This window comes from Hordeum vulgare, chromosome 4H (genome assembly GCF_904849725.1).
Source record: "Hordeum vulgare subsp. vulgare chromosome 4H, MorexV3_pseudomolecules_assembly, whole genome shotgun sequence".
Classification (NCBI taxonomy): Eukaryota; Viridiplantae; Streptophyta; class Magnoliopsida; order Poales; family Poaceae; genus Hordeum; species Hordeum vulgare.
The window spans coordinates 569,705,155-569,718,028 of record NC_058521.1 but is presented as its reverse complement, the minus strand read 5'-3'; the positions used below and the strand labels follow the sequence as shown (position 1 = coordinate 569,718,028).

General features: G+C 48.3%; 1 protein-coding gene across 1 annotated transcript; it reads right to left on the bottom strand.

The window, feature by feature from the left end:
* Positions 1-8,484: 8,484 nt before the first annotated feature.
* On the bottom strand, positions 8,485-11,440 carry LOC123449619 (protein WHAT'S THIS FACTOR 1 homolog, chloroplastic). Its single transcript, XM_045126900.1, has one exon. It carries the CDS (start codon positions 10,638-10,640, stop codon positions 9,246-9,248), a length of 1,395 nt encoding a protein of 464 aa, XP_044982835.1. The 5' UTR covers positions 10,641-11,440; the 3' UTR covers positions 8,485-9,245.
* Positions 11,441-12,874: the final 1,434 nt, after the last annotated feature.

Here is a 12,874-nt window from a genome sequence, read left to right as displayed (position 1 = left end):
TGGGGAAGGGTAGTCTGGGACGCATTCCCGCTCTCTACCAACTCGGAAGGTGGCGAGTCTCCCTCTGAGACCTGGTTCATCGGGAGATCTCGGGCAGGGCTGCATCCGGGAGAAGCGCGCGTCTGTTTATCAACAAATGCCCGGTATAACTGCATTAAACTACATATCGGATTCCATACCTTTGGGCCGGGGGCTTGATCCCGGGAGTTCATCGGGGAACCATCTCAAAAGCCCCGGGGTCCTCATGGAGTCCGGGTTGTCGTCGGGTAGGATGACCTTTCTCATGTAGGGTCTCTTCGAGGCTTGAGGAGGCAAGCCCTCCTCGGCCTCCCCCGGCACTGCCCTCTTTCTTGTTTGGGGCGAGTCTTTCTCCTCCCCGTCCCCCGCATCTTCTCCCTCATGGGCGGAGGAAGCGCGGTTGTCTCTGGACTTGGTATCCGGATGACCCCTTGACCGGAGACCCCCGCAGGTCTCCCTCTTATTCTTCTCGTTTTTCTCCAGCGCCGCGCACGACACCACAACCAGCATCGCGGTCAACAATGGCGATCTGGGGTCTTCACACAGGGGGGCTAGGCCGTTTATTTTCACGGCCTTGTCCAGCCAGCCCTGCAAAGATAGTGGGGGAAAGGATAAGATCCTTGCTAAAGAAGAAAACTTAGAATGAGGATAAAAGCTCAGTCATACCTGCAAAGGTGGGATATGGGCATCTAAGCCGACGTCTTCTTCCTCGGTCGCGCATTCCTGCTGAGGTTTGAACAACGCCTTCCACAATTTCTCGCGGGTGGTGCGGTAGAACTGGTGCACGGCGCCAGGGTCGCCGAGCTAGTGGGACCACATGAGAGTATCCCGACGATAGCACGGTAGGATGCGGCGGCGGAGCATGACCTGAATTACGTTGGTCAGCTCAATCTTTGCCTTCACCATTTGCTTGATGCACTTCTGCAGCGACTCCACCTCCGACTCCGAGGCCGATCTCCAGTCAAGACCTTTTCTGACCCACAAGGTTAGCCTCTCGAGGGGTCAAGATCTGAACTCGGCGGGCGTCGACCAGTTTGTTTCCCGAGGTTCGGTGATGTAGAACCACTCTTTTTGCCAGGCCTTGATGGTATCGATAAAGGTACCTTCCAGCCATTCAACGCGGGGGAGTTTGCTGATCACGGCTCCTCCACAATCGGCGTGTTGTTCGGTGATGGTCTTCTGTTTGACGTTGAAGGTTTTGAGCCGTAGACTGAAGTGTGGTTGAACCCGTAGAAAGGCCTCGCAAACAGTGATGAACGCGGAGATGTGCATAAATGAGTTCAAGGGAAGATCATGAAAATCTAACCGAGAGAAGAACATCAGGCCCGTCGCTAAGGGGTCGAGCGGGAAGCCCAGTCCTCAGATGAAGTGGGGGACGAACACCACCCTATCGCCTGGCTTTGGCGTAAGCACCACCCAGCCTTCCTCCGACGCATGGTGGGCAATGTCGGGCGAAAGATAGCCGACGAGCTTCAGCTCCCGGATATCCTTGTAGGTGACGCATGAGATCTCCCACTTGCCTTGCGAGCCCGAGCCGGCCATGGCTGAGCTTAGGAAGAGTGGCTGGGAGAGGACGGAGAATAAAATGGATCTCGACGCTTGGAGCTTGAAGGAGATGGGGTCGAATCTGGAATGCGTGTGGTGGCTTTGAAGATCTTTTTCCCTTTTATGGGGGGACGTAAAACCAAGGGTTCCCGTTTACTACATCGGAGGCCCTGTCACTTCCCGAAATGACCACGTCGTTGAACACGTGTGGGATAACCCAAACCATTATTCGCATCCCTCTAAATGCGGGGCAAGATCTCCTCATTGATAAGACATGCCCATGGGAAAGTGGCCTCGAGCCGCGAATCGAGTTTTTTCATAATTGACTATCGCGACCTTTCGTCGAAAAGGTTGTCAGATGAGAAATTGTTCACACCTAGGCTTTTAAGCCCTCACATTAAGTAGTGCCTGCTTTAAGGACATGGCATCACCCAAAACGACCAGGTCAAAACCTGTCGAACATAAAGGGAACTTGCCTTGTAAGCTGATTACTTTGGGTACTAGAAGCTGCCGAAGACCATATACATCGACGTTGGAGGCTAGTTGGGGAGCTACCGAGTGAGTATGGGACTAAGGGGTCCTTAGACGGTTGGCCCATCTCTTATAGGCCGACCTAATGGGCTATATTATTGAAGACCGGACTACGTAATGACCTTGTGTTCAAGAAGGAAGGCTCCGAAAACTAGCGTGTCGTTCAAGTTGAGTAGGCTAGATCGGCGCATCTGTCCCCGGTTGGAGGTCGATTGTATGTAACCCTAGGAACCCTTGGGGCCTATATAAATCGGGGGGTTTCATCCGCATAGACAGGTTGACTCATCTAGGGTTTTAACTCATACGATCTCGAGGTAGTTCAACTCTGTAATTCTCATACACATCAATATAATCAAGCAGGACGTAGGGTTTTACCTCTTCAAGAGGACGCGAACCTAGATAAACACTGTCTCCTTCATCTCTTGTAACCCATGATCCAATGTCCACAGCTCGGAATCCCCTACCCGAGATCCGGCGATTTTGACACCGATAAAGGAGTGATTACTTTTGCGGCATATCTATTCATCTCCCACTGCAATGACCCGTTGGAAACGGAACTGCATGGAATCATGCAAGGCATGGTGTTAGCGATTTAACACTCCAACCTTCGAGTGGTTCTTCAGTCAGACTCTTTTGAAGCTCTTTCTAGTCTGTCTACTAATGGATTGACTCGTTCGACGTATGGTCGGTTAGTTCTTGAGATTAAGGATCTTCTTGGTAGTAAGGAGTTTTTTTTCTCAGAAAAATAGTCGTACTCAAAATATAGTTGCCGATCTGCTGACCACTTATAGCCGATCTGAACGAGCCACCGCCGTATAGATGGGTTCGGTTTCACCATGTATTGAGGATTTGTGACTTCTCGACTGTCTCTATGAACTTGTAATAAAAACTCCCTTACCCCGGAAAAAATGTATTAGTAGTTTTTTTTAATAAAAAAAGGGTTTATGGGTGATCTGGATTTTTATGTTTGAGGAGTACGGGGATGAAGATGAAGTGGGTTGGATCTGGCATTTGTGCAGCGGGCTATAGCTGCAGCCGGACCTTTATTGATTGCGTGAATCGTGATGGCAGAGCGAAGAGGCACCTCATCAGATCAGATTCATTTCATTTCGTGGACGGCCTCTTTATTAGGTGTAGCAGCCTGCATGCATGCATGCAGCACCATTGTCAGCGAACCAGGTCTAGCCTTCTGGCGCCAACCCACGCACCTTCACCACTAGTCCCCGTACGCCTCTCTACGAAAATAGGAGGAGCACCCTCTACTACGTTGCCATGCCCAATCGATGATTATTGGCAGTTTGAAAGGGTCAAGGCACTCCCTGCGTAGTGCAATTTTTCAAACCAAAAGCAACCCCGAACCTGGTCAGGCCAGCAACGGCTAACTACTTTCTCGCTACCAAAATCCATTTAATCGCGTGATTGATTGATCGTTCTAGTATACTACACGCATATTTGTGCGCCGTTGGGAGCTGGACTTGGAAACATAACTAGAAAACTCGACCCTCTCCCTCTCTCATAACTCATGACCATGATCCGCGCCCCCGTCTCGCCATCACGCACTGAAAGAAAAGAAACCCCGTCACCGTCCAGTTCGACCACCAGACCAGTCCACGGCCTACGATCCAATCAATCCAATCCAATCAATCAAGAGGCGCCAATTTAAAAGGGATTAGCACGGACGGTTTTGGTATTTTTCGGATGCGGACACTCCTCCTACTACTGCTGCAATTTGCAAATGCCGTTTTCCGGCATGTGTCCCGCACTCCCCGCGGGCTGCAGCTAGCTGCTTCCAGCCAGCCCCCGTTACGTACGACGATCGATGGTCCACTGCTAGATCATACTCCATCCGTCTCATACATAATATAAAAGCGTTCTCCAAGTATGTAAACCATTCCATGGAAGAGGAACCTCCTCTGTCCTCTCCTTGCTCCAACTTCCAACAAGAAACCATGGAGAGAATGATGTACCAGTCCATCTTCCAAGCCCATAACCCGTATGAATGAATATATATCCATGGGACATCAGCGGGCAAAGGCGAGAATATCCGGATTCGCCGACGGTATGTCGCGCTCGCCTCATGCGATCCGATGAACTGGCCGCGGTACCGCCATTGTCAGGCTCTTGTGATTACGCATGGACGTGCGAGGCCTTGAAAGGTGCGCGTCTGGTATTGGTATGGTATGGCCGGTTGGATGCATGGATGGATGGGGAGATCCGCCTTCTGCAGTGCGGTAAGAACATTCATGGTTGCACCCATCCAGGGAATAAATATGGGCCGGCCGTGCACGTACTACGCCCATGTGGTCGCATTAAGCATACCCTCTGATCGCCATGTGAGCATGTTTTCTCGGAGGAACAGAGCCAGAGCCAGAGCCAGAGCCAGTGGTGGTGGCGGTGGATGAATGAATAATCCTTCTGTATCATAATATTTGTCGTTGGGAGGACTAGTCTCCCAACGAATATTTAGGAACAGCGGGAGTACCTGTTTTGTGACCGCTGTTTTATTTCTTTTTTCTTCCATCTTGAGGCTAGCATGAGAAATGACAGTACTTTTGTTGCTTAATTTTTGATACATATAGGTAGGTAAGTAGATTCTTTTCAGCTACACACATCCAGCACAAAACAGTACCACCTTTTTAAGAGGCAAAACAGTACTACCTTCATGATCTTATTAACGAGCATGCTTGGGCAGGAGATGGCCAATACAGTAGTAGCATGGCATGTTGGCATCTACTCCCTCTCTACCGTAATATATGTCGCTGGACTAGCTGAACTTTAGCTACTGCAGCGACATATATTACGGTACAGAGGGAGTACAAGAAAATTTTCTAGTCAGTTTAGCCAAATTGATGAAACTGTTAACAATATGTGTGTCATGTACTCCTCTTTCTAACAAGAAAAGGAAAACAAAAAGGTCAATAACATGTATAGTGTAGAACTTACGACTTGCTCGATAACAAAACAAAACGAACTGAGGGGGACCAAATATACTCCTGAATACGCCCAATAGTTTTACAGGCTGTTGCTGAGACAGTGTGTGCTTGATACAACACATCAACTCTGGCAAAGCTGTAGCACCAACAGCATAGAAATAAATCGGGCTTGTGTTCAGTCCTGGCGGAGCCCATGATGGAGGGGCTCCAGCGGCCTGTACGGTGCTCGAGCGGCGGCTTCGGCCATGAGGGGCGTGGCCATTGGGTGTCTGCGTGGTCTGGCATCGCGTGGATGTCTTTGGGATGCGTGGATCGGACGCCCTTAACGACGAGGAAGTGCGCTCCAGCGGCGTGTCATGCGAATTTGATCTCCGGCCATCGATGGTCTCCGCGAGGTGCGGTTGGCTGCGGTGGGTCTTCATGCTTCTTCGTCGATGGACAACTTCGATGGTGGTGATGTTTGGTGGCTTGTCGACGCCAATGCGGGATGATGTGCGGTCGAGGTGGTGTGGAGCTTGGTGAAAACCATGTCATGGCCTCATGCCGTGACCAGCGATGGCGGCGGCTGTGGCCGTCATTGACCTTCTTGAAGACACCATTGCTTGTTCTCCCACCCCTCCTGCATGAATCTGCCCATTTCGGCCTCTCCGAAGGAAACCTTGATCTGTGATCGGAGATGGCAGCGCCTTGGTGTCCTATTCGCTCTTGGGGGCTTTATCTTGGAAGCTTGGCGTCGGTGAGCGGGACCAGTGAATGGTGGTTGGTGGTGGGTGTGGCGTGTAGACTTCTGTGGCAACGATGATGGTGGGAGCGATGCCGGCGACGCGGCAATGGTTGCGGTAGTCGGCTCCTCTTCGACGTGTCCACGGTTTTGCCTCGGTTTGTTTGTTGCTATGGAGTCGAAGCTTCTCCGGCGGGGTCCTGCGGTATACGATGACTCGCTGCAGGTAGCCCGTTCGGCGATCTCCCGTGGCGCCAGCCGTGCCTGATTTTGTCCTACTGAGTTCTTCCTTAGAGTCAAAGTTGCGTTGTTTGGCCGTAGGTCGACGTGTCATCGATAAGGAGGGGCTTTGCCCTGAGTGTTTCAATCTAGGGGAGTGGGTTTGGCCCTTGTTGTACCGGTTTTTACCCGGTTTTCCGTAATTGACTGGGCAATTCTCTTCTGCTTATTTAATGAATGAGGCAATCTTTGTCTCCGTTTCAAAAACAAAAATCGGGCTTCGAAAGGTTTCTCAAGGAGTTGGAGCCTACAGTCAGAGTTTCATCATGAACAATTGACCTCAGGCTCAACAATGGCTACAAGCATTGGATCAATATGAAGTTCTTAATATCATCTGTTAATTTGTGGATGAAGGTCTCAACTTAGTGTCCCCTCTACATAGATCTTTGCTACGTCATCTGTTATAGCCTTATTAGTCAACACATTTGGGATGTGAGAGATCAGTACTCATTCAAGATTTCCTTCTTGATCAAAAGCAAAAGTGCTGATGTGTGAAGAACTGAAGACTGTTTAGAAATTGTCAATAAGACGGAGGTAGTAACTTTTATCAGCAATAATTAGTTGGATATGTAGATGCTACAGCTCTTCTTTTCCATCTTGAAGCCAACATGAGAAAGAAACATACACAATATTCCCTCTTTCTACACTACTACTTCAGATGCTGTGAGAAATAGTACTTGTGAGGAAGAGAGCCAGAGCTAGCCAGTGGTGGTGGCGGTGGAGAAGATTCCTTCCTTCCATGCACTACATTTCCGGCCAGTGATATTTTCCCTGAAAAAAAAATATCAAAGGCAATACACTCTGTCAGGGATATAGGGGTTTATCAATGGCAGCAATAATGTAAATTATCAGCAAAAATTGGTTGGATCTGTATGTACATGCTACAGCTGTTCTTCTCTCCATCTTGAGGCTAGCATGAGAAATGGCAGTACTTTTGTTGCTTAATTTTGACACTTATAGGTAGGTAAGTAGATTCTTTTCAGCTCCATCCAGCAGAAAACAGCACCCCCGTTTTTAGAGGGAAACACAGTACTACCTTCACGATCTTATTAACGAGCATGCCTGGGCAGGAGATGGCCAATACAGCAGTAGCACGGCATGTTGGGTATCTACAGAAATTTGCTGGCCACTGTGTGTGTGTGTGTGTGAGAGAGAGATGACATATCATCACAGAGGAAAGACGAAACAACGGAACATGCCAGTCAATACCATAACTCACAGGTACCCACAGTTTAGCCAAATTGCTGAAACTTATAAGAATATGTGTGTCATGTACTCCTCTTTCTAACAAGAAAAGGAAAACAAAAAGACGATACCATGTATAGTGTAGAACTTACGACTTGCTCGATGACAGAACAAAACGAACTGAGGGGACCAAATAACTCCTGAAATACGCCCAATAGTTTTACAGGCTGTTGCTGACCAACAAGACAGTGTGTGCTTGATAATACAACACATCAACTCTTGCAAAGCTGTAGCACCAACAGCATAGAAATAATCGGGCTTAGAAATATTTCTCAAGGAGTTGGAGTCTACAGTCGGAGTTTCATCATGAGCAATTGAGCTTAGGCTCAACAATGGCTACAAGTATTGGATCAAGATGAAGTTCTTGATATCATCTGTTAATTGGCTGACGAAGGTCTTAACTTAGCATCCCCGCTACATAGGTTTTTGTACGCATCTGTTATTATAGCCTTATATGTCAACACACTTTGGATGTGAGAGATCACTACTCATTCAAGATTTCCTTCTTGATCAAAAGTGCCCATGTGTGAAGACTCTGCTTAGAAATTGTCAATGAGACGCAGTTATTATCAAAGGTGCCAATAATTTACTGCTCCCCCATCTCAAAATATAAGAAAAACGTGTTATATTTCGAGACAGAGGTAGTAACTTTTATCAGCAATAATTAGTTGGATATAAGCATGCTACAGCTCTTCTTTTTCCATCTTGAAGCCAACATGAGAAAGAAACACACACAATATTCCCTCTTTCTACACTACTACTTAAGATACTATGAGAAATAGTACTTGTGTTGCTCAATCTTCACACATATAGGTAGATAAGTAGATTCCCTTCAGCTACATGCATGCCACACATAGGATAACCAGCATGCTTGGGCCAGAGATGGCCAATACAGTAGCATGGCATGTCTGGCATCTAGAAGGATTTTCTGGCCGGTGTGAGAGGGGAAATTAGCTAAACCATGGTCATCTTTTGCAAATAAAAAATGCCCCTTCTATAATTTCATATTTAAGGAGGTATAAGGGTGCAACGAGTTGCCCTTTTTTGCAGAGGGGAAAGTAAGCAAAATATTATGCACAGCTGTAACAAAAACAAAAACTGTATGCAAATATTTTGCAAGCGTGGATGAAGTTGAAATGTAGAAAAATAAGAAATGGGAAAGCAAAATGAAGGCTTAGTATTAGTGTCTGTCAACAAGTAGAAGCGAAAAACTACACTAATCAGCATGGAATTACCACTCGCTGCAGGCAGTCTGCAGAGCAATACATATGGCTAACCTTACGTCTGTTATGACAAGTCTGGTTGAGATGAAACTATCATACATGTAAATGTGCATTAAAACACATGGTTCCTACTCAGGTTCCAGCGCTAGTAGATGAGCGACCACAAAAGGTGCTGAACAAAATATTCCAGTCCAAATACGTCAATACAGATACATAAGCTGAACAAAAACAACTGGTCAACTAAAGAGTAAGAGCAGGCACTCCTACGAGCACTGACATGGTAAAGAATAAGTCCCAATAGAATTACTTGAAGTTTTGTCCAGCTCCAGAGAGTGAACATGCACGGTAGGCAGGACTGGAATAGAGGAATCTATCGGTGGAAAGCAAGGTCTTTGTTTCCATATCAATGCCAATCATCCATGCTTTCTGGTATTCAAAGTTCACCTTGGACATCAGGTAAACAACATCATCACCATAGTTGCTCAAGACAGGGGGTAGATGTTATTAGATCCTGCAGCATTGATGAGGATCCAGCCATGTTTGGATCGTTGACCACAATATCATCAACATCAGCCAAGAAATCTCTAAACCAGCTCACAGATGAAACCTTCCTGCTCGCTTATGAGCTTCATGTTCAGGAAACGGGAAAACAGAAGTGTTCATTATGTTAGTCTAGTAGGCTACTAACTCGATTTCACTGACTCTGCATAATCACTTACATCTCCTAAAACCATCTCAACATATTTCTCACTAAAAGAAACCCATCCCGGCATCATCCATGTCACCATCATCCATCTCACCATCATCTGTAAGAGTGCCAACATCCAGGAAATCATCTGAATCTTCACTTTCGACATGCAATATATTAGCAGCATCGTCGTCGTCACTGCTGCTACCACTACATACTGATGAGCTCTCACCGAGCAAATAATCCTCAGAATCAGACGACTCATGAACTTTTCCAATATTCTTGTTTTTTCCTCTGTAACCAGTAAGTCGAAGAACCTTCTCTCTCCACCTTACCAACGGGGCCTTTTTAATCAACTCGGTCCCATCATATGCTTCTGTCAAGAACACACTCAGTCTCTTCCCCCTCTCAGACACATAAAAAATACCATAATGCTTCAGTAGCAACCTCATCAACTTCTGTGGCATAACAAACTCACGACGGAAATGCGTGAGGTGGTCGGTTACCAGCCTCTTCTCCAATGTGAAGCTCAGTATCTCATGCATCACCGCAACTGCCCTCTTGTCAAACTCGTGAGATCCAGGGGTCAAACCTTTTGCCTCTGCATAAGGGGACAGGTAGGTTGTCTTCTGAAACTGCTCGGTATTGCCGGTTTTCACGTAGTGATGAGCTTTTCCTCTAAATTTGTAGTAACTTTTAAAATCTGGTGGGAACTTCATCTGGAATGGAAGTGAGAGCTCGCCTGGTGTACTAGCATTGGAATTGGCATCGGTGTTACCGGCCAATGCTGCCATATTCTTCTCATGCTCAGTGACCGCCCAGTTTGTGTTCCAGGAAACAAGTTGCAAGTAGTCGCCATCCTCCAGTGTGATCAACCTAAACAGCTCAGGGAACATGTGCACCCACCGTGTCCGAAAATCATGAGGAAGCCCCATGTCACGCCGGAAATGTGCGATCTTGTCAACAGGCAGGCGCCGTTGCACCGACATCATGAGCAGCCTCGTCACGTACTCTGCAGCAGTGGGGGAGTGCTCCTCCAGCAGGCGTGCCTCCTCCTCGACGAGCGCCTCAGCCTGCGGCGAGAGGCCGGCCCACATGACGCCGCGGCTGTCGCGGCAGACCTCGAAGAGCTGCGGCGAGCTGTGCACGAAGTGGGCGACCTTGTGCGGCTTGGCGAGCCCGAGCTGCGGGCGCAGGATCTCGAGGCGCTTGAGAGGGGTGACGTGCTCCTCCTCCACCTTGAGCGCGTCCACCACGGCGAGCACCTTGGAGACCACCTTGCAGCGCTCGATCACCACCTCGAGGTCGTTCACGCGCTTCTTCTTGCTCCGCTCGTTCACGCTCCGGCCGCGCGTCATGGAGCGCGCGGGAGATAGCTGGGAGGGGCAGCGCGGCTGGACCTGGCCAAGGCGCCGGAGCAGCTCGGCCAGGCAATTGCGCGAACACATGGCGCGCATGGCGTGCGGTGCCGCCGGAAACGACTCGGAGGGGAGTAACGCGAAGGTATGGGCTCACCCGGAGGATGATCAAATCGAGATCCCAAGCTAATGCGCTGCTGATCGGCGGCGAGGGGGGGGCAGGTGGCCGAGGAGGCTGGAGGGGCCAGAGAGGAACGGAGAGCGCCGCGGAGAGGAATGTCTTGAGTTTCCAGTCCGGACGAGAGAATGGCGGGGCAAGATAAAGGCCCAAAGAGAACCAAATCGGCCCGTATAGAACTCAGCTGGGCTGACCCAATAAACACTTATTCCCCGGCCCAGTACCAAAACATCCCATCGCTTAGCCGCCGCGTGCCGGTGAACTGTACCAGGACCCCCGCCGTGTGCTTTCCCCGTCGCATAGCCGCCGCGTGCCGCCACTCACTGGCACTGCCGACAATTTCCCCGTCGCATAGCCGCCGCGTGCCGCCACTCACTGGCACTGCCGACAATTTCCCCGTCGCATAGCCGCCGTGGTGCTGGTGCGCCCGCCACCCGATGCCCCATGGCGTATCCGGCGCGGCCATATAAGCCGGCGCAACCGGGGCCAGTTCACTCACAGCTCTCTTCTTCGTCCTCTGCACTCCCACTCCCACTCCTGCACATCTCAGGCGACGCGAGCGGCCATGGAGGACAGCGGCGCGAGGGCGGCGGCGGTGCAGAAGCTGATGGAGGCCAAGGCCAAGTCCGGGAAGAGCTTCTCCGACATCGGGGCCGAGACGGGGCTCACCAACGTGTACGTCGCGCAGCTCAAGCCCGACACGGCGGGGGTCACACCGAACAGGTTTGTAATTTCTTCAGGTGTTCTCATCATATTCTTTGTTCCTGATAACCCATTTTGCATTCATGCGTATACTGAATGAAGTGCTATTGCGAAGCCAAGATTCAACCAAATCTCAGGGACATTGTAGTACAGAGAGAAGCTAAGTTAGAACACCCTGAGCCCATCTTGAAATTGCTACAATTTACAAATTTACCAAAGATAATTGTCCATAGAGGAATCATCAATCATGTGCTCAGGGCTGCCTATCTCAGAATGATTATTTAATTGCTTCAAGTGCTAGTTCCTACAATTTGTCACATTGTATGACTATCAGCGAATCTTAGTTACAGATAACTGCTGAATGTTACAAATCAAATTCAAATAATTGTCCTATATTTAGCCCATAAGGTTACAATGCTCCTGGCTCCCAATTTGTCAGACCGTTCTAACCGTTTTATTCCTTTTTCTTTTCACATCTGCAGAAAGCCGCCAATATGATGTCGAAGTTGGCCTGTAAGGCACCTTGAGTCAATGAGATGGCTGGTGCTGGGAGAAGGGGGATATGTAGCTTCACTAATGTCTGCTTATACTTCAGACAGAAAAAAAAATTGAGCGACCCTTTTCTAGTCTGAATGGTCGATCAAATAAAAAGTGGTAATATGGTAATGTAATGTCTGCTTGTACTTTGGACCTGGAACAGCATTCAACATACTTTTCCTCGTCTGAATGATCAACAAAATAAAGTGGCAATATAGTTTTTAATCCCTGCTTGTACTTCAGACTTGGAGAATAATTCAGGATGGTTTTATAGTCTGGATTGTCGATAAGATAAACCAACTTGTATTCATGTGCGCATGAGTGGTTTCTGAAGCAAATCTACGGCTTGGTGCCAACCATTACCTACAGTGACGGACCTAGAAATTAAGGTTTGTCCGGATGGTGGATGATGACGAAGCTTCATTGTGTTGTGCGAAGGTCGCTAGGCACGGGAAATACCCTGAACCGTCGTCGGAGAGCCGGGGCGGCCGTCCCAGCTTGCCCCAATGGTGGATCCGCCAGTGATTACTTATATTGCATTTTATCCACAGATGTGTCGATGTAGCAAATTGTGTTGGAAAGGCGGAGTGAATATATAACAATTCTTTGAACGGATCATAATGCGTAAGTAGCTACTCCCTCCATCCCATATTGTAAGATGTTTTTTGACACTAGTGGAGTGTTAAAAAGCGTCTTACATTTCGGGACGGGGGAGTAGAAGCTAAAGAATAGGGAGAAATTTAAGATGGTCCGAAGAGGTATATAAATATGGTAACTACAATAAAATAATTAAGAAACATTCTTGACAAATTTAGTGATCTCTCTTTCGAAGAAAAGATTTTCCACCATCAAACTGATGGAAACTTTCTTCTTTGTTGTGAAAAAGAAAATACAAACTATTTTCCGAATAAATGGG

What these genes read in the sequence shown, in the direction of transcription:
- LOC123449619 (XM_045126900.1), bottom strand. Translation starts at nt 10,640, where the DNA reads ATGCGCGCCATGTGTTCGCGCAATTGCCTGGCCGAGCTGCTCCGGCGC.